Below are 27,011 nucleotides of genomic sequence, written 5' to 3' on the forward strand. Positions count from 1 at the left end.
CACTCACCGTCCAAGTCTCGCTCACTCCCTCGCACTCACACCTTCGAAGCACGCCCGATGAATCGGCGGCGGCTCTTTATTTGGAAACAGCGCCCGTCTCTTTCTCTCTCTCCGTCTCTCTCTGTCTCCGCCGGCGAAAAGTGCACGGCCTGCAGCGCTGCAGCGGCACTGCGCGTCACGTTGGTCGCGAGAGAGACAGAGCGACGAAAGCACACTGCGAGGAATCCGGCTGGGGAACTCGCGGGAGACGCCGTGCCCCAAAGGGGTTGCCTGCCTGCCCGGTTGGCGCCAAGCCGTCTGGTCCACGGCCCGGCTGGGGCTGGCTGGCCCGGTCTGTGCGCCAGGCAACAACACGTACACTGCCAACGATGGCATGCTGAAAAAATACTGCGTTGTCAGTAGTGGCTCACTCCCCTCCCCGACACACCGCAGAGGGGAAAAAAATCTCCTCTTTTGGCCTTTTGGTCGGCCACAGGATTTTGAGGACAAACGGCGTGCTTTTCGAGAGGCTCTCGTCATTCTCTGCGGCTTCCCCCGCCCCGGCCTGCCACGCCACGCCACCCGTGTCGCGACTAACGATGAGTGTCGCTAATCCGCGGCGCGGCTGCGCGGCTCGGAACGTCGCCAGCGACCCGGCGGCCCAGCGGCGTAGCTACCAAATTGGCTTACGAAGGAAAGCACTCCCGAAGTCGCCCGTCCGTTTTTCCGGACGCTAAGCGGGGCTGAGGCAGACAGAGGCAGACAGACGCAGGCTCGACAGAAGGAGACAGAGATGCTGACAGAGACAGAGAGAGGTGGACAGAGGTAGGCAGTCAGGGGGAGACAGAGGTGCAGACAGAGGCAGCTGAGCTGGGTTGCCTCGACAGTCAGCCTGCGAGGTAGGCAGCGCCGCGCGGCGCACGGCATGGCTGCGCGGCGCGGTGCCTATGCCGGGTCCTGCAGGGGCTCCTGCCAGACGGCGGACTCTCCCTAGAGACCCCCAGGGCCTGTGGGGCCCAGGCCCAGCACGGCCGGGCACACACGAACACAGAGGAACGCGATCTTGCGTACATTCTTCCTGAAGAAAAGGCCGCAGGGACCCGGAGGGGTAGAGGGAAAGGGGAGGGGGCCGAGACGGAGACGGCGACGAGGCGACGGATGCTGTAAAGGATCTGATGAATGCTCACACGCCGCGGCGCGCGATGCCCCGCCTCCTCGCCGAAACGTTCTTATTTATTTTCCTGCCCGACCGCCTCGCCCTTCAGAGGAAACTGTTCTCAGACCGATGCCGCGGGCCGGGCCGGGCCGGGCCGGGCAGGGCTAGGCGGCGTGCGAACGAGGCGCCGGCACTCCGCCTAGGCCGCAGCACCGCCGCCTCGCGCTCCAGCGCGGCGACGCTCTGATGTCTCGAACGCACCCCGTCTGTGGGGGTGTGATTTATACGGTGGTGCCCCTGACGGGGGGAGGGGAACGGGGTGTCGTAGGGGAGGGGGCAATTTGCAGGTTCAGAGGAGGGAACTCTTCTGTGTGCTCTGCTCTCCCCCGACAGGGCCAGGCAGCAGGCACGACCGGGCACGACGGCGTCGCATACAGCAGAGAGAATTAACGCTCAATTTCACGATCAAATAAAATCGTAAATTAGGTTAGGCGGGGCACGGCGCCGCGCCGCCGCGTTCACCTCTCCAAAGTCGATTTTACACAGGAATGAATGAGTGGAAGCGACATCGGCAGAAGGAGCGGGAAAATGGAGGGGGGGCGGTAATTCGAGTCTGTCTCGTCGCCCTCTCACGGCGGCAGGCGGCGCGGCAGGCAGATGGACAAAGACGGGTCAAAGGAAGCAAGGCTCCATCATCGGCGCCATCAAGGGTGTGGACACCGTGGAAAAATAGGTTTAAAAATAGTGAAAAATGTAATGAAGCACGTCCAGAGTGCTGACAAACAGCCTCACCACATCAAAATATTTTTTTATAAATTGATTGAAAGCGTGTGGCTGGGTTTCACGGTTGCACCGTGTTACCTACGCACAGTGGGCAGAAGCCGGTGGAGGCGGCCAAAACTCTAGACGCGTTTTGAGCTCCAGAATCGCTAAATGGGACTCGAACCGAACGTGTGACCCCACCAATGGATTGCTCTCCGAACGAGGAATCCATTGGTGGGGTCACACGTTCGGTTCGAGTCCCATTTAGCGACTCTGGAGCTCAAAACGCGTCTAGAGTTTTGGCCGCCTCCACCGGCTTCTGGCCCACTGTGCTACGCCACGGCCCGGCCGGTGCGCCACGCGGCGGGCTGCTGCTCCCCTGGCTACAGGCGCTGCGGGCGCTGCTGGCCGTCGGCGGCCTCGCGGTTTGTAAACACGGTCGCGGGGCGGGGCGGGGCGGCGCTGGAAGTGGGCCGAAGTATAAAACGGCGCCGCGACGCCAGCCCGGCCACCACAAGCATTCTTCTCTCCGTGTCGGCCCGCAGCACCGTCACCCACACCGCCAACATGAGGATCGCCGTCGTCGCCCTGTTGGCGCTCATCGTCATCTTCCAGATCCTGGAGTTCACCTCGGTGAGTAACTTGACGGGGAGGAGCGCGCTGCCGGCGGTGGAACGTGTGCCAGTGTGTCAGTGTGCCAGTGTGGTGGACAGCAGCAGTGAAGTGCGACAAGGCGCCGCGGCTAGTGACTCGAGTAGTGCAGTGCGTCGTGCAAGTGGGGAGCGAGCGATCTCGCGGTGCGAAGTGATTTGAGTGTTTGGAGAAGTTGGGAGTGTCCGGAGGGAAAGTGCGTGCTCTGCATCGAAGTGCCTCAAAGTGCCAGTGCGTGATTTGTGTCAGTGAGTCCGAACGGACCTCCGGGATTGCTCAAGTAGCGATTTTGTAAAAAGTTGGATTTGCACAGTCGGTGCAAGTCTGCTCTCTGCGCAAAACATGTCGGAAAAAGCCGCTCGTGTGACCTGACTAACCACCGTCCCTCTGTGCGTTGCAGGCCTGCAAGTGCGGCTGCGGCTGCGGCTGCGGCGGTTGCGGCTGCGGCTGCGGTGGCTGCGGCTGCGGCTGCTGCGGCGGCTACGGCGGCTACGGCGGCTGGGGCTACGGTGGCATCAACCACCACACCGTGATCCACGACCGCGCCCCCGCCGTCCAGCAGAGCTGCGCCCCCTCCGTCGTCGGCATCCCCGTGCTCGGCTCCCTGGGCACCAAGGGCTGCGGCTGCCGCGGACCCTGCTCCTGCTGGGACTAGACGGCCATGACGGCGTGCTCGCGCGCCGCTGCTTCCCGCCGCCCTGCGCACCTCGCCCCTCCCGGAGGCCTCCGCGGAGACCCCCTCGGACGACGACTGAAGAGGCGCTCGCCAGACCGCCAGACTGACCGTCCCGGACCAATCGACTCGTCGACTTGGCTTCACTTGGAAAAGCTCGCGCGGGGTGGTAGGAATAAAACTGTGACCTGATTCTCCCACTTGCGTCGTTCTCTTGTTTGTCCTTGCCACTGCACTCTCTCTCTCCCCCACTCATCCACCAAGGGCCATCAATCAAGTAGCCGACCGCGCACAATCAAGTTACCGCCCATTATTAAATCCATCAATTCCAAGACGAGCAGAATCTAAAATCAGCACCACAGCTATGAATATTCCCGCCCGTTGGAGACAGCCTCTTTGGCGGGCCGGGTCGGGCCAGGTGGGCTCCGAGGCTCTTCGAGGGGCCGCCGTGGAGGGGCCACCCTGCCCGCTCTCGCTACCCCGGCCTCCCCGGCCGACACAGCAACGCCGTAATCCCCCTTTCTTTGCGAGGCCGACGCTGTAATCCCCGGATCACTACAGATTCTGCCGTTCTGCCGTTCTGCCCCGCGGCGGTCCCTCCTTTTTATTATGCCGGCAAGACGAATCGGAAGATTGATGCGTCCGGTCAATGAAAGGCACCAGGCAGGAGGGAGGGGAGGGGGGAAAGCCGTGGGATGGAAAATTGCGCACCGCCTCGTCTGCACACCGCCACACATAGCACCACAGGAATTCCGCAATGCTCACGACGAACATCTTTTCCCGGGGGTGTGAGCTCGGCGCGGGGCGAGGCGCGGGGCGCGAGGCACTTAGCCTTGCCGGGCGCCGCCGAGCGCGCGGCTGCCAAAACACAACAGGAGCGGCAAAGTTTCGACGTCGCGGCGGGAATATTTTCCTGAAATAACAAAAGAGTGTGCGGCGGTTGGCTCGCCTGCTGCGCGCGGCCATCTGGCTGCCTCGCTCCCACTCATGGAGCGGCCCGCGCGGCTGCGAGAGAGACAGAGTTCGGAATCGGTCTTGGATTGTTGTCGCGCGGAAAACAATTGGGCGCGGTTTTCCCTTCCCGGCGGCGCGGCGACGCGGCCGTGCCGTGCAGCGAGGGCGGTGCGGAGTGGAAGAGCATCCTTCGTCCTGCGCGTCCTGCGGCGCCAGTGAGGTGAGCAAGGCGCGTCCCTCCAACGCGCCGCTGCCAGTGGCTGGCCCGTGCAGCGAGGGGGCCGTTGGCACCCCAACGTGTACGATTCAAGGTGCGATTGGAGCTCGGTCCGAGGACTGTGGAGCTCGAACCGTGTCTTGAGCTGCGTCCTGCTGGACAGGTCCTGCCCGCAGCGCAGCCCGCCCGCCCCGATCGGCTTGGCTTTGCTTTGTGGCACCTTGTGCACCTTGCGCTCCGGCCCGCCCGCTCCGCCCCCATGAGTGGCACCACCACTGGCAGGCGGCTGCGGCCGCGGACGCCCCGAGACAACCCCCGGGCCGGCCGGCCGGCCGCGCGGACCTCCCGGACGACGCGGACCCTGGAGGACCTGCCCGACAAGCTGCTGCTGAGGGTCCTCCAGGAGCTGCCCCAGTCCGACCTGCTGCAGGTAGTGCGGCCCGAGCGGCCCGAGCGCTAAGTCAATTCATTAAGGGGCAGTGTGGCGGGCAACCGCGTGGCCTGGCGCAGCCCGGCGGCCCGGGAGAGAGCGAGATAGAGACACACAGAGAGACAAGGAGGGCGTAGAAGGGCACGGGGTCGAGGAACACGAGGTGGGCGTCCAAGACGAGTGCGCCCCCGAACAGTGTTGCCACCACAAGAAGGTAAAATTTCCCACCATCCCCCGGAGTCGAAATGGTTTGCCATGGCTAACCTCATTGCTCTGCTCTCGAGAAGTCGCCGAGTAGGCGGCCTGAGGTTGCCAACGCTTTCGATTTTCTGCTACTTGTGTGGCAACATTGTCTGGGAATGATTCATTTTGCGATGCGAGGCGCCAGGCAGGGCAGAGCAGGGCGGCCTGACAGAGGCGGGTCAGGCAGTCTGGCGGGCAGGCAGGCAGGCAGCCGAAAAGCATTTACTTGGCCGTAATTAATGACAGCACTCGCAGCCCCTTTCGCTCCCCACGGTGACGCTTGAAGGGGGAAAAAGGGGGGGGGGCATGGCGCCGACCTCAGTACAAGTATGACTGTTCCGCCGATTGGACCTGAATCACGCCCAGAATCATGCACATCAAGCCGGGAGTTTCGATTAACTGTGGTTGGTTGGCGCGGCGCCGCGCGGCGCGCACGCGTGACGTTGTGCCAAAGTTACTAATGCGGGGCGTCGAGGCGTCGAGGCGTTGTTAGCAGTGGTGCGACACGCGTCTCCGCAGCACTACACTGGAAGGAACACACGTCTGGGGCGCAACTGTGGTGCGGCAGCCGCGACGGTCCTCAAGGTCCCGGGTTCAAGTACCAGCCGTGGCAAATTTATTTAATTTTTTAAAAGATTTATTACGTGACTTGTCTCCCTGAGATACTGTCAGGACTAGTTTGGGTCTTAATGTAGGAGCGGCCAACTGTTGCTTGGATGGAGACTTTCAGCCTCCCCAAATTATGTGCCATTATGTCCTCGAAGCGGTCGAAGCAACACTGTTACAGCAGTGTGGGCGACTTCGCGGAGGTGCAGTCCATCTTTCACGAGGGGAGACGTTCTGGCCTGGAAGCTGGAACCGGCAACACCCTCCTGTGGGCCCTTCGTAGACCTTTCGGCAGTCGAGGGCGCGCAACGCGCAACGGTGGCGGTGCGGCGGCGGCCAGACGAACTGGGGTGTCGCGGCGAGGAACGCCAAAGGGCTTTCAACCCTTTGGAGGTCAGGGGTCGCGGGGAAGGGGGAGGGGGGGCTGGCCGGCGGGGTGGTGCGGGGGGAGGGGAGGCTCTGGTTCCTCGCCGAGCAGCCCGAGTCCCTGGAGGCTAGTCAACTCACGTTCCGCCGCATGACTCCAGGGAGGGGGCGTCGTGATCCACAGGGCGTCGCGGCACGCCGGTGCACACAGTGTGCCACACAGTGTGCCACACAGTGTGCCACACAGTGCACGCGACTGCGGCGCTGTGGCGTTGCAGCGTCATCTACAGGAACTAGCGCTGCGGGCGCCGCCTGTGGATGATTCCGAGAGTCGTTTCGTCGCGCTGTCTCTGTCGCACCTACGCGCAACGGGTGCGAGAGAGACAGAGCGACGAAAACGACTCTCGGAATCAGTCTGCTGTTTTGCGACGGCGTCGGGCGATGTCGGCGTTCTTGTCGGCGAGCTTGTCGGGCCGCAGGTGGCGCGCGTGTCCTCGCGGCTGTACGAGATGTCGCTGGACGGCGCGCTGTGGAGCGACCTGGGCACGCTGGGGCCGGACGTGGCCACCGAGCACGCCTGCCGCCTGCTGCGCAACGCGCCCACCCTGCGGACGCTGCGCCTGCACGGCCGCCACGACGCCGACACCATCCTCCTCGAGGTCAGGCCGGATCGCGTCAGAAAAGAAAACTGTCGGGATTTTGAGAAAGTATCGGCGTGTGGGCTGGCTGCGCGGAACGCAGACTCGCCAGCGCCGTGTCAGCAGAAAGAGGCGCGCGTCGTGCCGCGTGCCGCGTCAGCGCGTCAGCGCGTCAGCTGGTCTGTCCGTCAGGCTGCCCGTCAGCAACTGCAGCGGCGATCAGCTGGCCGTGGAGCTGCACTGCTTCGGGGACCGTCCCTAAGCCTCAGGCTCATCCGAACAGTGCTGTCGGTGCTGACTCCATCGCTCCCACAGCTCGACGGTTGGCGCCTGGAACATGCTCTCCTCTCTCTCACGCCCCGCGCCGTCGCCACTGTCGTCGGTCTGCCTCCCGCGCTGGAGAGCCTGAGATAATAACCTGGCCGCCTTACTCGCGCTGCTTCCCTGGGGCCCGGCAGCCTGGCTGTCTGGCCCCCAGTCTCACAATTAGCTCCGAAGTGCGGATGGAACCAAAACAACGCGCCCGGGCCGTGGATGGTTCGCGCCCCTCTCTGCGCCAACTCCCCCAACTGCTCCTCCAGCCGCTACAGCCTCGGCCGGCCCCGGCCCTGCGCTTGACTCGCAGGCCTCGCGCTACTGCCGCGAGCTGGAGGAGCTGGAGCTGTGGCGGTGCCGCGGCAGCCGCACCTTCCGGCAGGTGGCGTACCAGCCGCTGGTCAAGGTGGCGCAGGCCTGCCGCCAACTCAGGAGCGTGCAGTTCAAGGAGACGGACTTCATGTGCAGCAGGGTGTTCAAGGTGAACTCCGTGAAACGAAACTCGTCTCTTGAAAGATCCCCACCAACGCGATGTCAACGGGCAGGTGTGGATGGACAGCCGTGGCTCCGAGGACCCGGCCCTGAGCATCAGCGTCAACAGCCTGACGCGGCGGCAGGCCAACTACCTGACCGGCGTGCTGGGCGGCCCGCCGGAGGTGCACGAGCACGCCATGCAGGGCACGCCGCTGGTGCTGCGCGTGCAAGACCACCAGCTGACCCTGGAGGCCCTGGAGCAGCACGACGTCCAGACCAGCCAGATGGACATGAGCGTCTGCGCCGACCCGCCGGGCCCCTCCGGCGTGGCCTCGACGCCGACCTCGTGGCTGTACGAGCACATGCACACGGTGAGCAGCGACGACGCCGGTGTTCGCGTGGCGACTGCGGTCCGGCCTGACTGCCTCCTTGGCTTGCAGGCGGGGCGCCACCGCGACGAGGTCCCCTCAATGCTGACCGTCTTCGAGAGGGCGCGCGCGGCGTCCCGGCTGGGGGTGCGCACCGACAGGTGGTCGGAGGACAGTGACGAACCGCCCAGCCCCAGGGAGAGTCTCAGGGCCGTGGACGACCACGCGAACGAACACGCGGACGACATGGACGTGGTGGCGGCGCGCGGCAACATGGAGTACAAGTCCGTGTTCGGCGTGGGCTGCGTCAGCGAGCCGCTCGTCAACTCGTGGTTCCGCTCCGGGTACATGCCGAGCGGCACGCCGGGTGGAACGCCGGGGTGCACGCCGGGCGGCAGCACCGTCAACCTGGACGCCTCCCACAAGGTCGGCAGCACGTCCAGCAGTCGTCCGACAGGCGAGGAGAACGACGGCGTGCTTTGCGTGTGGCAGGTGCGGCCCTGCACCGTGCTGCTGCCGCTTCTCAAGGCCGACGGCGAGGACGGCGGCGAGGACGGCGGCGAGGACGGCGTGGTGGAGGTGACGGCCGAGGTGGTGGCGGCGAGCGCGGCGTCGCTGAGGCCGTGCCAGCCGCTGCCGCCCTGCTTCGTTCGCCTCGCGGCCAGCCTCAAGGAGCCCCAGCAACCGGAACCGGTTCGAAAACACACTAACGAGAGGGGAAAATAAAAAGGTTGAAAGCAAAGGCCGCGGACTTCCTCGCGACCCCCACCGTTTTCCACGACCGTGGACAAAAGAAGCAAAAACCTGATGTGGGGCGGCGCGCCCCCGTCCCCTGCTGTCCCCCCTTCCCCTTGGTTTGGTAAACTGTAGTTTGGAACTCTTGCTGGTGTCCAGGACGAGCCGGGGGACCCATCGCCGCGGACGTGCAAGTGGCCTCCTGTGCAGGCGCACGGCCCTCACGCCCTTCACGGCGACGTGGACGGCGACCACGCGCACCCCGACGCCGTGGCGGACGCGAAGCGCAAGCAGCAGCACTTCAGCGACGTCTGAGCCTGAGCACCGCCGGCATTGGCATGTCCACTAGCGTATCTTGTTCACAATGTACAAAAATGGCGCATAATCCGCGTCGCTTGGCCGCTTGGCAGTGTGGTCGTCAAAGACAAGTACCCCTGGCAATTACAATAAAGGAGTGACTCGAGCCACTCTATGGCCCATCAATGTGCGACATTCTGAGTTAGGATCGCCATAACGACTTGCGGCGTCCTCAAGAACAGCAGAGCACAGCGACGCCGCTTCTTTTGCAGTGCCCCTACGCTGCCTTCTAATCAAGCGAGGCACTGGTGGCGACTGGCCTGTGCTTGGTTCATTGGAAACGCTGTGAGTTAGGCTGGACTCGTTCCGAACGGTCGGTCAGCCCCGTCGCCGTGGCCGGCCGTGGCCCCAGTGCCCAGTGGGCGCCCCATGAGTGCGAGGGAGGCGGACCGAGGCGGAGCGACGCGAGCAGCCCTGTTTTCGGAACGAGCCAGCAGCTGCGCAGCTGCGTTTCTTCAAAAGGAGTAACGTCCCGGGCCCGGCCGGACCTCGCCCGACCGGACCTCGCTCGGCTCCGTCCCAGGCCGTCCCGGGCAGTCCCAGGCAGTCCCAGGCCGGCCTCTGGCACTCGTCACAACGTCGCCGGGGTCTGGGGGCGACATCAAAGGGTGCGAACAGGGCGCGGCGGCACGGCGTCGTACAGCAGGGAGGGGGAATGGGAAGGGGGAAGGGACGGGGGGAGCCCCTATCCTAGTTTAATCCCCTTAGTGAGAAATAAATTGGGCTTCGGTCACTTGGCGCGTCGGCCTTGAATGGCCTTGTTGTCCACGCAGTGCAGGGGCAGCTTGCCGTCAAGTCTGCGGCGCTGCAGCGCCTCGTGCAGCGTGGTGCGGCGCGCTCCGGGGAACCCACTGGGACACGTACTCGTCGCGTGCCGAAATAAAGGAGGGAGCGCCATTTTGGTAAATGGAGCAGTGTCAAGAGAAAAGTCCTGATCCCATGTCCCAGCGGAAGGGCCCTCCCTCCACGCAGGGCCGCGGATTCGTTGGCTGTTGGCTCACGGCCGGGGCGGGGAGCGGGGCGAATCTGGAACTGGCTTTCCGGAGGTGCGGAAGCGTGTAGAGGCGTGTGGAGGCCTCCCGGCCCTGGCGGCCACTCCTCATGTCCGAGTGTTGACGGTGTTGACACTCCATGCGTCCCGTCCTAAGCCAAGACAAGCCGGGCCGACGTAAGCCATCCCGTGGGTGTGCCGTTCGGCCCCGGAGCCCTCCGGTCCTCCGGAGCCCCGTAGGGCCGCAGGCCCGCAGACCCTCAGGCAGTGCTGATGCCGGAGTGGCGCCGGGAGGGTGGAAGCCTCAGGAATTCGCTTCCGGTAAGCCCCACCGGGGCGGCCCCTCCCTGGGCCGGGGAGGCCGGAGGGGCCCCCCGGGGCACCGAGACGGACAGCCCGCCCCCACCCTGCTCTCATTTTTCGACAATGTCCCTTGTTCTCGGGACAGCAGGAATGGTGGGGTGGGGCGGCTGGCTTTTCCGAGGCAGGAACACATTCCACCCCGCGGGAATCCGTTCGACGTCAGGACTACCTGCTCTGCGCTACGAGCTTCGTGTCAAGCCTGGCTGACTCCTTGCACAACGAAAGAAGCGGTCAACAGGTGGTGTAAATGACCTCAAATCGCCCCCTGTTTCGACACAAGATTGGACTATAGTTGGACTTTTTTCTGTTCATTTTGACGTGAAAATACCGGGGCCAAGATGAGTCATGTTGACTGCCTGGCGTTGCTTGCGCTGCTTGCGCTGCTGGCGCGGTGTCATGGCAGCGTTACCGAGCGGCGACCTTCAGTCTACAGTGCAGATATTGGATCGTGGAGGGCGAAGCGAGGCGAAGCGAGGCGAAGGTGAAGGTGGAGGGAGAGCGAGAGAGGAGACGTGCGGATAGCTCTACTCGAAACGAGACTCCGGGTCGCCCTCATCGAGCCCCCCCGGCCGAGGTCCATTTACTGGCCGGAGCTACCCCGCACCGAGCCATGCTTTGCCATGCATAGACTTGTCACGGCCGCGACACTGGTCGTGACGGCCGCGTGACGCGATGTGACGTGACAGGGCGCGCGCCGGTCGGCCGGGCTCTCTGGCCGGGCTCGCTGGCCGCGCCGTGGGGCGGCACGTCTCAAGTGGCTCCTGCATCTCTGCAAGGCCGCCCACTCCCGCTGCCCCCACGCCACCCCCACCCGCTGCGCAACCACCGGTGGAGCGGGAAGGCGCTGCTGACGCTGCTGCCGCCGGCCGGACGCGTCCAATATGCGTTCTCACCCTTTCGACACTTCGCTGTCACGCCTGTGTAAACTTTTTCCAAGTTTGAATAAAGCCCTTTTTATTTTCTTTCTTTCTTTCCTGCCGTACCGCGACCCCGCCCGTCACCCTGGTGTCGGGGCCTAAATGGGCCTCAAGCAGGGAGTGCGTAGAGAAAAAAAAGTGCGTTGTTCGAATCTCTTTTATGCACACAGTGTTCGCCTAGAACATATAAGTAGCGTCCCATTTCCCGCCAACCTCTTCCTGGTCCAGGTTCGTTCGCATCCTCGAGGAGCATAGTCGTTTGAATTCTAGCTTGGTTCCCTCTGGAATATAAGAAGGCCCCTTCACGATGATCGTGCATCGGGTCGCAGGCCCCACTCGGGGCGCCGATGGACGCGTTCCTTCTTCGCAATTAACTTGAATGGCGAAGGCGCGGGGCGAGGAAGGCACGCCACTGGCGGCGGAGTGCGTGTGGTGTTTTAGCACTTAATCGGATTACGGGGAGCAGCAATCTGGTAGGCATTGCGTGTGTGTGTGTGTGTGTGTGTGTGTGTGTGTGTGTGTGTGTATTTGCCTGGCGTTGCACAAAGAGATGCTAATTGGAGCGACCCCACAGTGCCATCCGGTTGGTAATGCATAATATTGACACTCCGTACTCGCAAATGTTTTTATTTCATTTCATCGAAAAATCTTTTTTTTTACTGTGTAGGTGGGCGCGGCGCTCCGGGATCACATTAGAGGCATTGAATATTTCGTGCCGAATGAAGGCGCTCGCGAAATGGGTCGGGAATTGGAGCGAGAGAGTGGGGCGGCTGGACGCACTCGAAAGAGGCGGCGAAATGGCGTTTCATGTCTGTGTCGCCACGGCCTGCACCAGCAGGGCTCGGCTGCGAGGTGACAATCCGAGAAATGTCCTCCACTCCACCATACACAGAACAATATTCATTCATTTTACAACAGTCGTTCGTTCTTTTTCACAATCGTCGTCTTAGCCTAAAAACAGTGGGGCGAAACAGAAACACGCGGCTCCATTGCGTTCCGTGGGATTTCCATTTTCACAACAACAATCATGTCGGAGAGGAAAAGACTACCGTGAACATTTCCATTGATTTCCACGAACGTCATGATGGGGTTCTACACTGCAATCCCATCAAGAAATAAACGAAAAGCCACTTCAAAGCAATCGTAGAAAAAGAGGAAAGTCTGAGGACGCTGTCGCCCCGGGAATTCAGGGAATCCATCCAGCAGCACAATAGCGACACTTTGGCGACATACTTCTTCTGCCCCCGGGCGTGTTGCGCCTGCACAACACCGAGGGGACGTCACGTCACGTCACGTCACGTCGCGGAGGAACACTGGCAACCCCGCGCCGAACGCGTCATTCTGGATGCAGTGAAAAGAAGAAAACGATGGCGGTCGTGCCGTGGTATCGACAGTCCATCACAAGTCATGGTTGCACTGAGGCTGGAACTAATAGGTCGCTGGAGAACGCGTCGCATCACATCCACCTGCTATGTATGGACGCGTTCACATGCCGCGGACGCGGTGCTGAGTGAGCGTCCTTCTGCTGCAGGTCCTTCAGGGTCTGCAGGGTCTGCAGGGCCTCCAGGGTCTGCAGGACCTCCTGGGTCTCCAGGACCCTCAGGGCCTCCAGGGTCTCCAGGGTCTCCAGGGTCCCCAGGGCCTCCAGGGCGTCCAGTGTGGACCACGGCCGGGCGGGCCGGGCGGGCCGGGCGCTCACATGTGCGCCTCTACGTGGTGGGGCTTGTCCAGCCAGGACTGCTGGTCGTGGCCGTTCCTGAAGGCGGGCGACCTGTCCCCCACTTGCGCGTGGTGGACCGTGAGGCAAGACTCCCTGTGACACACACATGCCGAGACGTTAGTCGCGAGTTCAAACACCAGCACTGGCTATTCTTTTTTTTTCCTCCCGTTTAGGCCCCCGTGCAGCTTTGTTCCCCAGTGACTCGGTGAGGTGATCTAGTTAGCGCGACTCTGTTAACAGTGACAAGTCGAGTCCCGAAAGCAGAAGTGTTAGGAGAGGGCGGCTTTATCAAGGGGCTCCGTCAGTCAGGGGAAAGTGTGGCAGCACTTCCGAACACGACACACTGTGAGACAGACAGACACATGTTAGTACGGAAGCAGTTGAAGCTGTTAGTCTCCGGTATCGCGATGCCGCGCGATGCCGCGCGAAGCCGTCAAGGCCCGGGTAGTGCATGGCCATGGCATGGCGCTGCTCAAGCGCGGCAGCGCGCCGCAGGCAACAGTAGTATGGATGCCGCGTAGTTGCGGGTCGCCATTTTGACTCCCCCAAAGTCTCCTCACGGGCAGTGAACCCACCAATGGCAAAGGCCAGCTACTATGGGGGAGTCAAAATGGCGTCCCACGACCGAGGGGGGTCTATACTACTGGCGAGTGAAAGAGTGGCGGAAGGGTGCGGCAGGTAGGAGGAGGGGAACGGGGAGCCCGTACCAGAGAAGCTGCTCTCCTTGTGGGGGTCTGGGCCGGGCGGGGGCGACGGGGGCTGCGGGGGGCTCGGTGCTCGGTGGCGGAGGGGGCACTTGCAGAGCGGCCACCTGGAAAGACAACGTCACTGGCCGTGGCTGCACCGCGTGCCACTGCGTGCCACTGAGTGCCACTGTAAGTGGTACGTACAACCCAAAGGCAGGCCGACATGCGAAGCGCGAGCTGCCGATCGCCAGCTAGGCTATAATCCGCTTGGTTTGGATTCACAAAACTAAATATAGAGCTATAGTCATCCGGAAAAATTTTAAAAAAAAATGGTGTAGTGATTTTGAAGAGGGTGCGGGCGGGGGTTTGAAAGCAGCAAACTGCTGCCCGATTATCTGAGCGCGGGCTCCAGGGTGGAGCGGCGGGGTGCTCAAACTTTCTACGCGCGGCCACGTTTGAACTAAACCGCCCCGACGCGGTGCTGCCCCGCCGCACTCGTGAAAAATACCTTCTGAACGCGACCGTCCCTTTCTCTTTGCGCGTTCGAAATAAAGGGCATGCACCAACGGCCGCACTGCTACCGCACTGCTACCGCAAGGCTACAAGTCCGACACGTGCCTTGGGGTCGTACTTCGCAGTGCCTCGCAGTGCCTCGCAGTGCTTCGCGCACTTGTGGCACTTAGTCGCTGGACAGGCCGATGCACGTGATCTCCGTCACCATTTCCGACCTGTGGACACAAAACCAGTTCGTATTTGTTTTCCCTTTTTATTCTCTTTTGGTGGGCAGCAGGACGCAACACCGAGGCTGTCTCCCACGCGCAGAGTCGCTAAGCTGCACAAAACACCATAGTGGGACTTCCCGACACCGACGAGACACAAGACGCGCACACACGGAAGCACATAATCGCGCATTTACCCAGTCTGATTAACAGGTGCCGGAACAATGACTCTTTCTTTATCACACACGCACACGCATACACACACACGCACGCACGCACACAAAGACGACACGGTCCGCCACCAAAGACTGAATGCACGGCTGGGTTGTACCTGCGTCGGTGCAGTGCGCGCTGGACTTCCCCCGGCGGCGCCGCGTGTCGTGTCCTCCGTCAAGACCTTGATGAAGGCCGGCAAGATCGCGGCCCTGAGGCCTTGGGCGCCTTGGGGGTCAAGAGTCATGGACATGCCTAAGGCAGCTTGAGGGCCAAGCTCAGCGCTCGTTGGCGGCGATGGGCGTCGTCTCCGCCTCCGCCATGCCGCGGCCGAAGCTACAGCAAGAGACAAGGGCTAAGGGAGGGATAGGGAAGGTGTATCGAAGGGGGAGTCGAACCCGGGCCCGTCGTGATCTGGAAGGCAGGCCTGCCCCTATCTACGGCTAAACGAAAACATAGCTACGCACACCGTTTCAGCACGTACACGAAACGCCGTAACAAAGTTGCAGCCAAAACTAACGAAATAATTTACGGCGAAAAATGAGGAACATTTTGATTTCGTCGGCTGCAACTTTCAGAGACGGACACACAAGCGGAGGCGCGGGCAAAGTCGCAGTCAGACGGCCGGACAGATTTCTAAGACGCCCTTTAGCCCTCGCTCCGCTCCGTCCGCTCCGTCCGCTATTGGTGCTATCAGTATTGACTCTAAGAGTTTGCCGAGAGATGCCCGCTCTATTGACTCGGCGCCAAACTGCCGCGGCCCCACGCCGTTGTCACCGTCACCGTCGCCACGGCGAGGACGGCTAGGACGGCGACGACGGCGAGTGGAGCCTCCCTCTCCCTTACGTGTCTCGGTTGGTCCAGTTGACGGAGGCGGCGCGCCCGTTGCGCTGCCGGCCCAGCGTGCGAACCTCCCTCCAGCGCTCCCACCGGTTGGCCAGCGTGTGGCGTACGTCCGTGTTGAGGAAGCAGTAGAAGATGGCCACCAGCAGACCCTACGTGGGAAAATGAGAAATTAGAAACACAGCCGTTTTTTATCAACAAGTTAAATAGCATTTGTCTGACTGAAGGCCGGCACAGCCCCAGCACACCGACTGTACTGTACAGACCCGGCGCGCTAAATCTGTTGCCCGGATAAATGCCTTGATAAAGTGGGTGGCGGTACACCTGCCCCCCTCCCCCTTTCCCCTTCCTTTATGACCACGCGCTAATGGAGGCACTGAAAGGGTGGAGCCAACTGCCAATAATTGTTGGCAACATTATACGCAGTCAATGTGCACCCTTTGGGCTGTGGCGGCGCGGACCGGCGGGGGCCTCGGCCTCGGTAGCGAGGTGAGTTGGAACGGTCCGGAGCAATTCCCTGCGCGGCGCGCGGCGTCCCCCCGCCCCTCAATGAGTGCCTCAGGGTGTTGTAGGCGTCCCCGCCAAGCCGCGGCCTGGGAGCGCGGGGCGTCGCCGCGTGCCTGCACTGCGAGGAGGCCGTTAGCGAGGACCGCCGCCATAAGAGTGCCGCTGCAGGGCAGCGGGGGAATCCAATTTGATTGAGGGTTAATTACTGCTGGTCAAGGCTACCACGGCTACCACTCACATGGAGCCTCTCTCTCTCTCCCCCTCTCCCCTACCCTCCCTGGACGCAGGCTGACCGCCACTGCGTCCACCACCGCGTTGATTCGGCCTTGGACTTCGTTTGGGGCTGTAAAAACGCGGCACGACGACCAGTGGGATCGCGCGGCGCCAAGGACGGGATAGGCGACACCGAGGGGCCGCCGGACGAATTGAATGTACCCCCCCCCCTTATCCCGCGCCAGGGCCACCGCGTCTCTCTCCCTCCTTTCACCGCCTTGCCGCCGCCGAATCGCGAGCTTCTCTCCCTTTCCGGCGACTAATGGTGCGGGGCATCTCGTCCCGGCCTCCACCGATACTTCCTCGATGCCCCCCCGGTCCCTTTACACCGTGGGCCGCGCCGAGGGCGGCATGGGTCGGCATGGGGCAGCAGGACGCCGCCGAGCCGAGCCGAGTCCGAGGCACGTCGCCGCCGTGCCTGGCTGCTTGGCTAATGAGAACGAACGCCCTCGCCGCCGCCGGCCGCAGTAAATGTTTTATTTCAGGTGGGGCGCAGCCTCGGGCGCAGCGCAGGCAGGAAGTGCGCGCCGGCGGCGCCAGAATGAAACACTTTAGAATTCCCTTTTGTTTTTGTCCCGCACGCACCTGCGTGGACAGCAGCAGCGCGCGCACGTGCGCGAACACGTTGGCCGCGTGGCCCTCCGTGGGGCCGGCGATGACGAGGATGTAGGTGATGCCCAGCAGCGGGATGAGCACGAGCAGGGCCTTGGCCGCCTTCTTGGACTGCTGCTGCTCCGCGTCGCCCGGCGGGCCCATGGCGCCCGGCCGCATCGAGCTGTCCGAGCGCAGCTTGGTGATGAGCACCTGGAGCAGGAGGGAGACAACGTCAACGAGGGTTTGGCAGAGTACCGCGACTGTCACACGGCCAGGTAGTGCGGGGGCGGGTAAGGCACCACCCCGCCCCGCCTCGCGCCTCGTAAACACGGCACTGTAAGCCGCGACGAGGCACGGGGGCTGCAGCGGGCTGACTCCGAAAGGGCTTCGGTGCCCTCCGGCGAGAGTGCGAGAGAGAGGGAGACGAATGCACGTCCCGGACGCAGCCTGCCGGGGGCGTCGCGCTGTGTCGTGCCCGGTGCGCGCGGCGTCGGCCGAGACGGCGAGGCGGCGAGGCCCCCGTCCCGGGATCAGCGTCTGGATCAGCAGCGCCAATAAGGACACGGATCGGGACCACACCCACACACACACACACACACACACACACACACACACACACATACATACACCAACACACACACACAAAAACACACACACACAACACACACACAAGCACCACACCAACACACACACACAACACCACACACACAACACACACCGACACACACACGTACACACACGAGGCGGCGCCGCCACGCCCGTAAAAGAGGCGCCCGCCCACCGAGGGAAAAATTGGCAAAAATGGAGGGGAAAAGGCGGGAGCAGCTGAAGCGCGGAATTGAGGTGAACCACCTCGCGCCGCGTTGCGCCCGTCCCGGACGGCCTCGACGGCCTCGACGGCCTCGACGGTCTTGGAGGGGAACGCGGAGAAAATGTGCGCGTGCGGTGCGTGCGGTGCGTGCCGACGGGCAAGGAGGGGCGAAGACGCGCGTCGCTGCGCACGTCGTCGCGCGTCGCCGTGCAGGCTTGACTTGCCGTCGCCGCGTCGCCCCAAATTTAATCCATCAGGAGGCGATCAGCGCCGCCCCTCCGACGCGCACTGCTTGTTGTCGCCCCGGGAGGTGGGCGGCGGGTAAATAAGAGCCGAAGCCGCCGTCCGCCACTCCAGAGGCACGTCGCCGTCGAGGCCATCGAGGAGGTCCTGGACGCCTGTCAAGCCGAGGGTAGGCCGCACGCCGCGCACGGCTGTGTCGCCGGACGGCGGCTGCCTACCTGCCGGGCGCTCCAGCCCGCTCCAGCCCGCTCCAGCCCGCTCCAGCCCGCTCCAGCCCGCTCCAGCCCGCTCCAGCCCGCTCCAGCCCGAGACATGCCTTAACCTCGGCGCCGCGCCGACCCAGGAGGGTGTACACCCCGTCCAGCCGTCAGGGCCAGACGGGGCCAGGCCTTGGCCAGGTCGAGGAACGCGAAGGCCACCGCGCCGTGCTGGTGTTTGAACCCGGGCGCGCCGTGGCCAGGCCGTGGCCCGCTTTTCAAAATGTCAAGGTCACCTCGAGGACGTGCTAATGAAGGCTCGGCGGCACGGCAAGGCACGGGCCGCCGCAGACTGGTCCCGAACCGGTGTGGTCTCTCTCTCGCCTTCGTGGAGCGTCCCGTATGGGTGCGAGAGAGGCAGCCCGACGAAGGCGGCGTGGCCAAGTGTGGCCAAGTGGCGCTGCTGACCGTGCCGTGCCGTGCCGTGCGTGGCCCATAAGTAGGAATACGACACCGCGGCAGGGAGACGCAGCTCGATTACGACCAGCAGCCTCGTCGCTCTGTCTCGCTCGCACCCCTACGGGACGTCCCGTGCGAGCGAGACAGACCGGCGAGGGGGCTATTTCGAATTAAGGCCGGTGGACAAAGCCTTGCCGGCAGACGTTCCGGGAGCACTGCGCCACTTTGGCGAGCCGAAGACCGCCACCGCCGCGGCAGTCTCTAAAACGGGTTTTTGTTAAGCGAGCGGGAAAGGCAAGGGGTGGGGATAATTGGCTGGGCTAAAGCGGGCCCGCTCCGCCCCGCTGCTTCGCGCTTCGCGCCGCCGTGTCTTGTGTCTCGCCACCGGGCCACCGCCGCGCCGCCGCCGAAAGGCCCCAAAGGCCCGAAAGGCCCGAAAGGCCAAACGCAAAACTGCTGAGAAAAGTTCTGAGCGAAGCGCAACCATAACACGGGCACGCACACACACGCACGTACACACGCACTCACGTGCTGCACAAACTCACACAGGCAGACTCGTATTGCCGTTCAGACACACACACGCACACACACGCACGTACACACGCACTCACGTGCTGCACAAACTCACACAGGCAGACTCGTATTGCCGTTCAGACACACACACGCACACACACGCACGTACACACGCACTCACGTGCTGCACAAACTCACACAGACAGACTCGTATTGCCGTTCAGACACACACACGCACACACACGCACGTACACACGCACTCACGTGCTGCACAAACTCACACAGACTCGTATTGCCGTTCAGACACACACACGCACACACACGCACGTACACACGCACTCACGTGCTGCACAAACTCACACAGACAGACTCGTATTGCCGTTCAGACACACACACACGCGCGCGCGCGCAGACACGTAGTTTGATGTGATGGGACCACTTGCATTCAGGGGATGAGAGGCGATTGTCCGCGACGACGACCGACCGGTCGACCTTTTCGCCGGAGGGTAAGTCCAACAAAGTAATAGCCGCGGGCCGCTCTTTTCACTGCGGAGCGAGCAGTGGGAGGGGGGGGGGGGGACGGCCCCTGAAAGGGGGGAGGAGTCACTCGCTCTCCTCGGTGAAAGCACGCAACATAGTAGGGCAGTCCCGGCCTGCCTCGCTACCTGGGGACAGCCTTTGTTGCCAAGATCCACCCCGTGCAGGCCGTGCAGCAGGCCGTGCAGCAGGCCGTCCGCACGGTGCGGTCCTCGGCGATACTCACATACATCACGAAGCACAGGAAGATGGTGTTGATGGCGAGCACGGCGATGACAGGCGCCTGGTACACCCAGTCCGACCAATGGTACGCCAGCCACGAGCACAAGTCCTGCGGCCAGAGAAATAAGTTGTTTGACGCGGCGTCTCGCTTTCGGGTTCGGCGGTCACCTCCACAAGACCCACCTGCTCGTGTTCGGTCTGCTCCTCCGGGTGCAGCAGGCGCGTCACGACCCAGGACACGACGACGACCAGCGGGACGCCTGCAAGGCCGTGCAAGGCGCAACACTTAACACTTATCGGGAAGGGGCGTGGAACGCCGTTCCCTCCCCTCCTTCCCTTCCCACACCTGCCCGCCCTGCTTATCCACTTCGGAGGGAAGCGTGTTTGCGGGGCTTGCGGGGGCCTCGCTGCATAAATTCATGGCCTCTTTGTGCCCCGCCCAGGTTGGCCAACCTGTTGCGCCCCGCCCCGCCCCGCCCCGCTGCCAGGCGTACCTAATGCAGAGCGACTCGATGTGTAAACAAACCGACCCAGGCCGGCGGGGCGAGGCGCGGCGAGGCGCGGCGGAGCGCCCTCGATAATTGGCTTCGCGGTGCGCCGGCAAATAGATTTGGCGCGGACTGTACACTGTACTCACCCCAGCCGATGACCAGGTAGGCCGGCAGCTTGGCGGTGCCCTGCTGGAACGTCTTCACCACCAGCGTGTACAGGTACAGTCCTGGCGAAGGAACAACCAGTGTAGTGGAGCGTCTGGCCATCGCGCAGCACCGCAGCACCGCTCGACTTACCCTCGACGAACATCCACAGGAAGTGCGTCAGCATGGTGTAGTGCAGCAGCACGACGAAGATGAAGCAGAAGGCCTGGCTGATGTGCTCGATCTGCAAGGCCGGCGGCGCGGCGGAATGGAGAGTGCATTAGTTTGAATGGAGGTGGATCGCGGCCCGACGGCCTCGGCCGCCAAGAGGTACTCGACTATCGGGTACGCACCAGGTACACGTTGACCGCCATGTTGAGGATCCAGACGATGTCCGCTGCGATGTAGGCCAGCATCAGGTTCATGTGGATGCGGTTGCGCAGACAGTGCAGCTCCCTGCCCAGAAGGAACAGACGAACGACGGTAAGAACAAGTACACGGGCGGTTCGCCGCGCTCTCTAGAGGAAATAATAGTCCCGCCGTGCGTGAGCACAAATCCTTGTTTTGTCCCCAGCCCCACGGCCCCACTTTGAGGACCGCGGAGGCCTCCATTGTCCGGTGTTGGGTGCGCTCGGTGCCAGTCCGGGCAGGTTATTAAACGAGCCCAAAAAAGCGCGGGGTGATTCAAATTAGCAAACTGCAGAAAAGGTGCGACTTTTTGGCAGTGTCTGCCCCCTCTATAAATCAGTGCTCCACGGATCGCTGGCGGCGCGCAGCCAATCCGCGGCCTGCATTAAATGTTGTGGTTAATTATCTTTTCATGGCTCCGCGCCACCGCTGCAACACGGCGGCTCGGCAGCACGGCGGGGTGGCGGCACAGTAACGGCCGCGGTGGCCGCTCGCCAAAGCCGAACGCAAACAATCATTTAGCTACTTTTCCAACAGACCGGAAGTAGGAGAAGATGAAGACGGCCATGGTGAGGGCCACGGTGGACACGGTGTAGCCCACGTAGTAGATGGTGGAGGTGATGACGGAGTGGTCCGCGGTCTCCGGCTCCGTGCTCACGCGCTCCACCATGCAGGCCGAGTAGTTGGAGTACGACGACCACGTGGCGTTCTCCAGGCACCAGCGCGTCGCGTTGCGTCCTGCGGGCAAAGGGGAGGGGCGTGTAGCGCAGTGGCTAGGGTGCTGGGCTGCGGGTACGAAGGCTGCAGGATCGACACCCAGCACCGGCGTCTTCGTGAAAGTTGTTTCATGAAAGTTGGTTCGCATTGTAAGTAGTACAAGCTCTCGAAATAAAAAGGAGAGCTCTCTCGTGCCCTCGCTGCCCTTCGCCTCTCGCGGAGCACACAGAGCGCGCGGAGTCTGGCGGAGCGAGCGGGCCCTCCAGCGATTCCACTCGCTGTTGATGTTGTGTTTGTTGTTGCTGTTTGTGTTTGTTGTTGTTGTTTACAGTGAAGCTGAATGGCGTGCCGGTGATCTGTGCGGGGCCGCGCCGGGCCGCGCCGGGCCGGCCGTGCTCCGGGAGGCAATCGTGCGAAAAACGGGCTGTCGCCACACAAAAGAGGCAAGAGGGAAAGGTGGAGAGAGAAAAGCGGCGGAATGAGGGGAGGGGGAGGGGAGGACCCCGGAGAGTTTTTGCGCCAGGTTTTGCGGCGGCCGGGGAGCACACACACGAAACATCCCCCCCCCCCCACACACACGCGCGCGCAGTCCGCGCGTCCACCGAAGAGGAGAAGCCCCTCTTGAGAACTCTTAGACAAACATGGAGTCGCGAGCGAGAAGGAGAAGAGCGGTCGAGGACGAGCAGAAAACACAAAACGATCGACATCAACGAAAATACATGGGAAAAGTATAAAAATGGGAAACGGAATGAGGCGGGTCTGATAGAGGTGCGGCGCCGGAAAGCGCACCGAGGCCGAGCCGGGCAGCGCGCGGCCGCTGTGAGGAGGACGACGCGCGGACGATGACGCCGACCGCCATCGCCACCCCCGCGGGGACTGCGCCGTTCCGCGGCCGCCTCTTTGCGGCCGTCAATCCCGAGGCAATCATCATCGCGTCGCCGCCGTCGCGGACGTGCCCAGCCGAGTCCCGGACCGCCTACCGTTGTTTCGGCGATTGGATGGCTAGCCTCGCGTAGAGGTGTCTCGCGTAGCGGTCTCGCGTAGCTAGGCGGCGACATGTTTAAAAGCAAGCCGCGACACTGTGGGGCCGTGGACGGACGGTGATGGCTGCACAGTGTCGCGGTGACGCCTCTGCCCGACGACGCCGTCGGCACGGCCGGTGTGTGACAGTTTGCGGACGAGGTGGTGTGCCCGGCCCGCGCGGCGATGGACGACACGTGAAATATGTAACCCGGACCCGCGTCCCGCCGCGTCCCGCCGCCCTCGCAAACGTCGCCGGTCGAGGTGGTGGGAGGAAGCTGCCCCCCGTGGGCCGCCTCGCCGCCAGCCTCACTACCGGGGCTACCCCAACGTGCCCGACAAGCTAGATGGATGATGATGCCGCTGGATTGCAATGCTCTGTCAGCGAGGCCCCGCCCCCCTCCCCCCGCACGATTCATCCCGCCTTCCGTCGGGCTTGATTCCTCTACAAGAAAAGCGCCAGGCCTTTCCTCGAGGGAAACCGTTGCCCGCGGTGCAAAATATTTACTGTCACTGTGTGTGGGGGAGGGGGGGGGGAGGTTTTCACAGTCCTGGCCGTCTTGGCGGTCCTCGAGGCACGGCCGGAGTTGATGGCGGAGCCGCGCGGAGGACGACGGTATGGCGCAACGCCGCCAGTTGGATTTGCACTTTGCACGTCCGCGATGAACGCGATGAACGCGATGAAGGGGGAAAGGGAGATAAAAGCCGGTCTGCGCGCCGCTTCGCCGCTTCGCCGCGTCCTCGGCGTCGCTGGGGCTGCATGGATGCCGCGGGGCGCCGCGACGTCCTGGCGCCGAGCGTCTTAATGAGGACGGAGAGGGGCTCCAAGAGGGGCCAGGCGGGGTGCAGCAGCAGGGCGGGCCCGACTCGGTGCTGTGGCCAAGGCCTGGCCAAGGCGGGGCCAAGGCGGGGCCCGCTTTCGGCGGCCACTGTGTCAAGGTGGACTCCCTCTATGAGATGGCGGTTTCTTCCGCCAATTGTTTTTGGAAATATTTCGAAACATGTGTCATTGTCGAGACTTCATCTCTAAATATCTCTGTAGATTTACTGCAGAATAGTTACGAATAGATCCTGGCGTGGACTGAGAATCCTCGGAGAGAGAGAGAGAGACTTCTGATATGTTGATGGCCTCGGAGCCGTGTGGCTCAAGATAGCCGAGAATCCTCGGAGGAGGTCCAGCAGCGCCGGGAGGCCCGGGAGGCCCGGGAGGTAGTGGCTGGCCGTGGCGGTGCCGCCCGAGTGCGCACGTGCCGCGCTGGCCGCGCTGGCCTGGTACTCCGGGGTATTTTTGGCGGCGCGTGGAGCCACTGCCGGCAGCAGCGGCCCCAATCCACCGCCCAGTCCGCCCAATTCGCAATTAGGGCCTTCTTGGTCCGGCCGAGCGAGGCGCAGCGAGGCGCGGCGCGCAGCAGCGATAATGGATCGAGACGCTCGGCTCCTCCCCAAGAACACCCCGACGGAGATAACGCAGATAACGGCGAGGGGGCCGCGCGGGCCGCACGGGCCGCCTGGCGCGCAAGGCCTGGCGGAGACGGCCGCCCCCTCGCCCGCCTCAATGAAGACAATGTAGGCCAGCTTCCTGGTTCCGCTTCGCTTGCTGCGATTAAATTAGCCCCGGCATGATCCTGGAGGGCAAGAAGTCGAACCTCGGGCCAGGTCGAAGGCCGTGACTCACCGATGTTGTCGTAGACGACGCCGTTGAGCTCCGCGAAGCAGGTCTGCGTGGCCAGCGTGCCGCCGGGCTGGCCCTTCCAGCAGAGCACCTTGTCGAAGCTGGGCGCGCAGTGGCCGTCCTCCGTGGCCTGCTGCGCGGCCTCCACGCACTCCAGGAGCTGCAACGAGAAGGCAGTCAGCCAATCAGCGATCCGGAACGCCGACGGCCCGACGGCCGCCTAAGGCACGGAATGCAGCGTCACGCCTTTCATCGGGGAGAGCGGCGAGGGCCTCTGCATTGCCGCCGACTGGCGCCGCCACGCCATCAAGGAGGCCATTCTTTGTGCATCCAGCCCGGCGTTTTAATTTCAAGCGCGCCTTCCAACCGGATCGTGTTCCAGCGGAGCCAGGAAAAAGGTGAGGACGACCGCCTGGCTGGGATTCGAACCCGCGCACCCGGAGCAGCGAGATGCGCTCGGGCTTTGCTTCTTCCCCCTTTCCCTCGGCTCGCTTGGCAATTCTCACGATTACGGAACCTCTTGCCTTTTCCTGGTGGCGTCACGGCGCGTCGCGCCGCGTCGCGCTGTGCGAGGTGCCGAGGCGCCGCATGCCAACAATTACAATCGAACACAAAGTTTGGCGCCGAGCAAGTTTTGAGGGGCTCGTTGAATCGATGCCTGTCGCGTTTTGAATGGCGCGCGCGAGCTTCAGCCCTTTCAGGGAACGCCCCGCCCCGCCCCGCCCCGCCCCGCCCCGCCCACACAATAAAGCCGTGCCGCTTTAAGACAAGCCTTTACTGGTCATTAAAGTGGCAAGTGGCGCATGGAAGCCGATCGGATGAGGCGGGGCGGGCAAGGCGGGGCGGGCAAGGCGGGGCGGGCAAGGCGGGGCGGGGTGCTCCGCTCCGCGGCAGTAAATGTATTCAGTGCAGGTCTGCAGCGGGGCACAGCGGGGCGTTCCGGGCCGCTCGCCGCCTCCCCGAAGCTCGTCGTCAACCAGCAATATAATGCCCCGAACACGGCGCGCCCCGCCGTCCCCCCGATTGTCTCCTAATTCCTCTCGCCTCGTGCTTTTAGTGCCCCCCCCCCCCCGCCTTTCTCCTCGCGGCAGCAGCGCTGGCAGCGCGGACGCGGCGGTTTCGGCGACACGCCGCGCGGGCCTCTTGGCAGCCACACGGCCCTTTGGACTGCGGCCCTCGGCCCCAGGGACGGCAGCGCGGCAGGGCGGCAACGCCATTCAACAGGCGGCCAGACGTTGCTGCCAGAGCTCCCCCCCCCCTTTTCCACTCCAGCGACATGGACACCGCGGTCCGGAAGTGACCCCGCGCTGGAGCCGGGCTGGAGCCAGGCTGGCGGGGCTGAGGCCGAGTCCCGGCAGCCCTGCGTCCTCGCCATCCGCGCGCGCCAAGTCGGACAGCGTCTGGTTGGCTGCGAACCCTGCGCACCCTGGGCACCCTAGGCACCCTGGGCACCCTAGGCACGCCCTCCGCGCCGCGCCACATTCGCCGCGAGCGTCACTACTCAGCCCCGACCCCTCGATGCGGCAAGCGCTGGAAAGCTTCCGCCACCTCCCTCCGAAACCAACCCTCGCGGATTTGAACCCGGAACCCTGCCGTCGTCGGACGGCCACCTCACCTCTTCCACGTTGGTGCCGTTGAGCGCGGGGTAGTCGTCGTCGCCGAGCCACGACCCGTCCTGCGGCAGCACATCGTCGCCGGCGTGCGCGTCCGCGGCCGCCGCTGCAACACAGAGGACAGACAGTTTGAATGGCAGGGAGCGAAGCAAGCGAATCCGGCCCTTGGCGACGTAACGCGTCACCGTCTCGCTCCCTCTCTGTCTCCGCGGCATGTGCGCCTCTCTCCGCCAAACTCGAGAGTTTGCCGCACAGCTGCTTTTGTACTTCCGGGCTAAAGTTCCCCGGAGAGACAGAGGGCGCGCGGCGCGGCACCCGGAACGTCCCCGGAACGTCCCCGGAATGCTCCGGCACACCTGCTAACAAGCAAGCCGCGCAGCGCGGCGCATTCACCGGCAACCGCGAGGATTGCGAGTTATTGCGAATTATTGCGAATCGCGCGAAGCAATCGCAATGAGGATGAAAATGATTGCGACGTCGGCCAGCCGTTAGGGTCGGGGAGCGGCGCAATGAAGCAGTCTGCCGTATCTGCCCCGGGCCCCGCTTGAACCAGGAGGACCGGCCGCCTGGCGGGGGAGTTTCGAAGCGCCCCCATTGGCCGAGCATTGGCCGTCCTTCAGGGCGATAACAGCGGCAGAGGCGGCAGCGCTACGGCTCTCTGTCTAGTCGTGCTGCATGGTCTGCTCCCAGATATCTGCTGCGTGCCTCGGGCCGCCACGCCGGCGCCGCACTGCCCCCCCCCCCCCCCGCTTTCACACAGGAACACACCGAAAAAAATGGCCCCCGCCTTTGCCAAAGTGGAGCGAGAGGGCTGGGGACCGGGGGCAGTATGGACGGCCTGGTGATTCACTGCAGTGTGAATTTGAATGGAGTGACACCCCCGCCTCGCCGTCCTGGGGCTGGGGATTCCAGGAGGCAGGATGCGTTGGGCTCTCCTCATGCCTCCCGCCCCAGTCTACCCCTTCCGCGCTCAGCCCAACCCCGCAAAAATAAACCGCAAAAATACTTGGGAAAGCAGAGGTGACACACCTGGCGTAGAGAACGGCAGTACGGAACTCGCGAGGCGGGCGTGTGGGTTGGTGAGGGTTGGTGTGGGTTAGTAAGGGTTGGCGTGGGTTGGTGCGAGTTGCCGGGGGCCACTAAGCTGCCGTGTCCACTCCACGCCGACCAGCCCCCAATGAGGCCCATTGAAGTGCCATTGAGGGCGGCGAGGC

The 27,011-nt window shown here is 63.4% G+C and overlaps 2 protein-coding genes across 10 annotated transcripts; one reads left to right on the top strand and one right to left on the bottom strand.

The window, feature by feature from the left end:
* Nucleotides 1-2,389: 2,389 nt before the first annotated feature.
* On the top strand, nucleotides 2,390-3,421 carry LOC117645892 (chorion class high-cysteine HCB protein 12-like). The gene is made up of 2 exons (XM_034386434.1): nucleotides 2,390-2,530; nucleotides 2,949-3,421. The coding sequence occupies exons 1-2, from the start codon at nucleotides 2,465-2,467 to the stop codon at nucleotides 3,201-3,203; spliced, it is 321 nt and encodes a 106-aa protein (XP_034242325.1). The 5' UTR covers nucleotides 2,390-2,464; the 3' UTR covers nucleotides 3,204-3,421.
* Nucleotides 3,422-12,098: 8,677 nt separating this feature from the next.
* Nucleotides 12,099-25,884, bottom strand: LOC117646269 (diuretic hormone receptor-like). Of its 9 annotated transcripts, none has more exons than XR_004587772.1 (13): nucleotides 25,800-25,884; nucleotides 24,188-24,344; nucleotides 21,315-21,513; nucleotides 20,721-20,823; nucleotides 20,521-20,611; nucleotides 20,370-20,450; nucleotides 19,916-19,992; nucleotides 19,737-19,841; nucleotides 16,742-16,960; nucleotides 15,380-15,528; nucleotides 14,652-14,869; nucleotides 14,110-14,329; nucleotides 12,884-13,008 (listed from the first exon to the last, which is right to left on the bottom strand). XR_004587772.1 is itself a non-coding variant. In XM_034387108.1 (12 exons), the coding sequence occupies exons 3-12, from the start codon at nucleotides 21,443-21,445 to the stop codon at nucleotides 12,905-12,907; spliced, it is 1,164 nt and encodes a 387-aa protein (XP_034242999.1). In that variant the 5' UTR covers nucleotides 21,446-21,513; nucleotides 24,188-24,344; nucleotides 25,800-25,884; the 3' UTR covers nucleotides 12,099-12,904. The 9 variants fall into 9 exon arrangements, 3 of the variants coding, with proteins under 3 accessions (XP_034242999.1, XP_034243000.1, XP_034243001.1); XR_004587771.1 differs by lacking the exon at nucleotides 12,884-13,008 and adding an exon at nucleotides 13,634-13,726; XR_004587770.1 differs by lacking the exon at nucleotides 12,884-13,008 and adding an exon at nucleotides 13,676-13,726 and having other exon boundaries at nucleotides 13,806-14,329.
* Nucleotides 25,885-27,011: the final 1,127 nt, after the last annotated feature.

Source organism: Thrips palmi, unplaced genomic scaffold (genome assembly GCF_012932325.1).
Source record: "Thrips palmi isolate BJ-2018 unplaced genomic scaffold, TpBJ-2018v1 HiC_scaffold_19, whole genome shotgun sequence".
In the NCBI taxonomy this organism is placed as follows: Eukaryota; Metazoa; Arthropoda; class Insecta; order Thysanoptera; family Thripidae; genus Thrips; species Thrips palmi.

Coding starts and splice junctions, on each gene's coding strand:
- LOC117646269 (XM_034387108.1), bottom strand. CDS start 21,445: ATGGTGGAGCGCGTGAGCACGGAGCCGGAGACCGCGGACCACTCCGTC. Junction 20,824..21,314: donor TTCATCTTCTCCTACTTCCG/GTCTGTTGGAAA, acceptor CCTTCTGGGCAG/GGAGCTGCACTGTCTGCGCA. Junction 20,451..20,520: donor CCTGTGGATGTTCGTCGAGG/GTAAGTCGAGCG, acceptor TTCCTTCGCCAG/GACTGTACCTGTACACGCTG.
- LOC117645892 (XM_034386434.1), top strand. CDS start 2,465: ATGAGGATCGCCGTCGTCGCCCTGTTGGCGCTCATCGTCATCTTCCAG. Junction 2,531..2,948: donor AGATCCTGGAGTTCACCTCG/GTGAGTAACTTG, acceptor TGTGCGTTGCAG/GCCTGCAAGTGCGGCTGCGG.